The sequence below is a fragment of the Pygoscelis adeliae genome, unplaced genomic scaffold, assembly GCF_000699105.1.
Source record: "Pygoscelis adeliae isolate BGI_AS28 unplaced genomic scaffold, ASM69910v1 Scaffold95, whole genome shotgun sequence".
Taxonomy (NCBI): Eukaryota; Metazoa; Chordata; class Aves; order Sphenisciformes; family Spheniscidae; genus Pygoscelis; species Pygoscelis adeliae.
In genome coordinates, this window is record NW_008824869.1 from 1606741 (window position 1) to 1611684 (window position 4944).

At 43.6% G+C, this 4944-nt stretch overlaps 1 protein-coding gene across 1 annotated transcript in view; it reads left to right on the forward strand.

The window, feature by feature from the left end:
* LOC103917365 (glyoxylate reductase/hydroxypyruvate reductase-like) overlaps positions 1-3268 on the forward strand; it is a 6467-nt gene extending 3199 nt beyond the window's left edge. The window contains 4 exon segments of the mRNA XM_009324493.1: positions 1712-1890; positions 2107-2127; positions 2130-2202; positions 3112-3268. Coding sequence (XP_009322768.1) covers positions 1712-1890; positions 2107-2127; positions 2130-2202; positions 3112-3268 — 430 coding nt within the window.
* Positions 3269-4944: the final 1676 nt, after the last annotated feature.

The window sequence follows — 4944 nt, forward strand, 5'->3', positions numbered from 1 at the left end:
GTTACTTCAGAAATTATAAAAACAGCTGAGCAAACTCACATTAACAAAAGTACTAGTGAACACCCTCCTTAAGATCTTTCAGAATTTCGTCATAAACCACAAAATAAGAGAAAATAAGGCACAAATCCTTTTTTTCTGTGCATCATCACTAACTCCCTCTGTTTAATATTTTTCAGTCTTTAAAGTAATATTTATGTAAGAGTGCTGTGATGAATAATCAATGTGCAGTGCAACAGAAATGAAAAATCTGCTTATTTTAAAGTACATTTACACTTCAAGCTTATGTGCTGAAGCGAGATGCACTCTGTGTGCTGCAAAACTGGCTGTAGTTCCAGTCTGTTCTTTACCCACTTAATCTCTGGTTGTTGACCTGGACACTGAAATAAAACAATGAAATGCATGTGTTAGGAGACACATGGTCCAAAGTTACACTGAAGTTATTTTCTTAGTGTGACTTTTTTCTTTATTTCTAGATTAGGGAGGAGATAATTCAAAGCCATTCTCTTGCAATCGGGAGCAGAAGATTGTACACACGATCCCCTTTCATTGCTTCTTTAGTTCCCAAAGTTCAGGCAGCTAAATTTACACAGAACAGGAGAAATGGCAAGTATCCTTATTTATTGTGAAAAGTTCACACTAAAAATCTCTCTCTACTTTGGTAACTTTTTGAGTTGAACACAAGTCCTGGGGCAGCCAGGAGCCTGCCAAAGAGCTGCCTTGCTGATTCCACTCATCAGAAAATGCCAGGCTCTCTGGAGGATGCCAACAGGATGAGGACCACCGGCATGCTCGGAGCTCACATGGGTGAGTTCTGGTGAATACCACTACTCTGGTTTGCGCCATTACTGTGATACCGAATATAAAGAAATACTAAGGAGACATATGGTTCTCTTTGTTGAAACAAAGTAGCTAAATGTTCCCTAGACTGGATATTCCATAGATAAAAGGAATCCTTGAAGCTCTGTGTGCAGGGGTGGAATAGACAAGGAAGTTATGCTGAAATCAGCTACTGCAACTAGGCGAAAAGACTGAGTTCAATTAGCGGACACGGTGAGGAAGACTGTCGACGACCACCAGAGGACCCTGAAAGACCACCAATGAACATAAGAGCGCATGCGTTAAAGACTTTTACATATGTTAATGAGTTCCAAGAAAGAACATGAATATGCTAATCATTTCTCGGAAATCTAATGGATATGTATATTCTGATTGTACATAACTCCTATAGTTGAGCAGCCCGGCGCCTACACTAGGTGGAGCGATCCCCTGTGCGTCCAGCGCCGCAATAAAGAATGCCTGCTTTCTAAAACTCCAAACTGAGTCTTAGAGTTTTTCATCTGCCGACTTACGGTAACAACTGCACCCTGTGACGTGCACCATCCCCAAAGGGAACCCTGGAGAGTGGACCACGTGCTGCCGTCTGTTCCAGTGCTTAGCCTTAGTCCACTTGCAGACTTTACAAGAAGGCCCTGGACCCTGCACTGCAGTGGCTGAGAGGCAGGCATGCAATCCATCCCCTGCTGTAGGGCTCGAAGCCTTCCAGAAGGGCCTAAACAGCCAGCTGAGACTGAATTCACCTTTGTTTGCCACCTGTTTGCTACATGAATGTGGTAATCAGATCCTTCAGTTTGTATACCAGTGACATCACTGAAGAAAATATTTTCATGACTGATGCCCTGAAATACAGTGTGATCCCTTTTTTCCCCACAAGGAAAAAGCAAGAGGAGCAAGCTGTTGGCGCCACTTACTGCAAAAAGATAGACAGCTTGCTCCAGAAGGCAGATTTTGTGATGGCGGTGGTGAGCCTGACGCCTCTGACAGATGAGCTGATTGGGAAAAGAGAGATGGAGCTGATGAAACCTGCAGCTACTCTCATTAACATCAGCCGAGGTACCATCCAGAACCGTTGACTGGCCTGACGAGAAAGTATGAGCCAGCTCCTGTTGTGTTACGTGCAGCACCATGCTGCATCCACTGCACCGCTGGTGCGTACACCGAGGACAGATCAGGCATGGCGAAAATTCCTCTCTCTCCCCTTCTAGTCTCTTTTCACTCTCAGATCATTACCTGCAAATGGCACCCAGAGGCACTCTTATTCCAAACCAGGTGCAGTAGTTGACCAAGAGGCCCGGCGACAGCTCTGCAGACCGGTGTTCTCAGGGCCGCAGCTTTGGATGTCACCTACCGGGAACCACTGCCCAGGTTACCATCTCTGCTTGTTTCTCAGAAAGGATGCCTGAGGCCTGCGGGAGGCAGGAGGCATCCCTGCAGCAGGCGGGGATCTGGCAGAGGCAGCCCCAGCCGCCCCCGGGGTGGAGGTTTCTGTAAAAGTGCCATGAATACGAATGGGATGCAGCCCAGATGTTGGGTCTGATAACAGGCCAAAGGGAAGCCTGGGCGCCAGGAGACAGCAGGAGGGGGCTTGTGTGCCAAGGGGAGCATTAAACCCCCTCCGCAGAATCACCACATGAAGCTGCAGCAGTGCTTCACTTACAAATTGCTTTATCTGAAGGTGCAACTTGCCGTGAATGGGTGGGAGCTGCTTGAGCCATCCCTTCTTAGACCTGCTGCATTGCCCCGAGGTTTCCCTCCCTGCAGGCTTGTTTCCCCAGTACAAGGCTGAAGTACTGCAGGTCTCTTGGGCCCAGAGGCTACTTAGCTTCTGTGAAAAGACACCTGTACCAGAATGGTGCCTGGTGGAGTTAACTGTGCTCGCTGCATTTTGGGTCGGGGGGAATTTGGTCTTGTTATGTCTGTGTGCCAGGACGTCGCCGTCCACTATCTGAGTCGAGTGACTACAACTCAGACCATTTTGTAGCGTTAATGTGTCAGGAGGACTTAATCCTGTCTTCTGACATAGTTCAAATTGCTGCCTGAAGGCAAAAGTCTGTTTCTGGACAAAAGAGCACAGTAAAAACTCTTAACATGTCCTTTTAATGTCCAAAATTACTTGGACACAGGTGATCAAGTTCTGTGGATGTAAGTGGGACTTGTAAAGTTATATTAAATTAACTTTATATTTAAATACAGAGCAAAAGCCAAAGTAGGACTCGTCTTTATTTGGGCAACAACAGTAGGTAACTTAACTACCTCTTTTTTCCTTCCTTCCAGAGATCATATGTTGTTAAAATTAAAGAACATCATTCTAATGCCTCACCTCAGCATTAAAACAGACAAGGCCACCTACATGATAACCGAGGAAGCAGCTGAAAACATACTAGCAGCTCTTAATGGTCTCCCCATACCCAGTGAAGTGCTCCCTAGCTGATGTGCAAAAGGATATCACAGCTCTCCTTTTATTCTTCTCTTCCCCCCCCATCAGCTCTAAAGATTTTTATTCTTACGTTTTCCTTGTTAAGAGAAACCTGTTCCAAGCGGGCACAGAAAGCTCTGGCTGGATCTCACATGTCATTAAAAAACAGCTTTTACATTTTAATTTCCCTGCAAAGTGGAGGAATACATTATTTTTCACTTCCAACCATAGATAGATGCATGCAGGCTTTAAGTGGCTCTGGGAAAAACAACTTCTCATTGCCAATGCACTTACAGTTCTTGCTAGGCTCCCTAGTCCTGAAGAAAATGACATTTTAGATTACATAATTCACTTTGTTCCCATTCTATTAGCTACCAAAAACAACAAAATAAGCTACCTGGCTAGAAATATTATTGATTTTCCATATGGAAGTCTCCATTTAAACTAGCTCCTGAGACACAAAACGCTGAGGCAAAAGTCAGTTTTCAGAAATGTACTCAGAATCACTTATTCAAAGCAGACTGGATTTTAGAAGACAATTTAAAGTACTAGCACTAAGGAAAATTAGTCTTCAAGATGAACATGCTACTATGTTTGTAATACCAAATTTACGTGCAGTCTACCTCCAGGTTTTGAACATTGTGCAAATATTTCGACGAACACTTGGAGCCCTCTAAGCCTCCAGCACCATTCTGTAAATTAGTGGGAACACAAAAGTCTGTAAAAACACACACAGCATTAAAATCCACATCTATACATTTTCCTTTGTATCACTGCTTTCCACCTCCTAAAGCTTTGTAGAAAACAGTTAGCTGTCCTCTCTCTTGTCTTTATATACTCCCTGTTGTCTTAATACAAGTCCAAAAGACAAATAAACCAATACACAATTCAAAGTGGCAGTGCTATGCATTTTATTATGTAATATGACTTTATGAGTAGTATGATTATTTAATCTATCAGTAAAAATTATAGGAAAGTTGCCATTTAGTGCAGCTAGGATGTTGCCTGTAGTCTCATGCATCTTTACAGAGCCATTTCCACTTCCTTTTCCTTGCAGAAGGTTGCCACTGGTGCTTGCCAAAAGACACTTTCTTCCACCAGTTTAACATACGATGATGTTACCAACTCTTGCAGCTCAGGGAAACAAAACATCGCAGCTTTTCAGGAGCAGCAAGTTGGCTGGCAAGAATTTCAGGACTGCCCCAGGTACCTTCCTGTTATCTGAGGTACAGACGCCCGGTATGCCTTTCATTGTCGCCTGTATGACCTTGACAAAAATAAGTTTAGTCTTTCAAAATAAAAGGCTAGGCAACAAATTACAGAGCTGAAAACAAAAGCTACCAGAAGCTAAAATAGAAGAGAGAAAAAAAATACCTCTTATTAGATCAATGTCCTAAAACTGGAAAAAACACACAAGGTTTTGCACAGGCAAACTTTTCTCCAGACATGACGCAGCAAACATAAAATCAGATACAGTACTTCATTTCACTTCTACATAAAACAATAGAACACACTTGGCATTTGCTTGGAGTTTTACTTCTACTTTTGCAGATATTTCAAGAACCTGGGCTGATTAGTTACAGAATTGGTCCCTGCAGGTGGGGTGCTTTAGACAGGAGGACACAGCGCTAGACAACAGGATACCTGTCAGTCATTGGAGTGATGGGTTGACTCACACACAGCGCCTAACG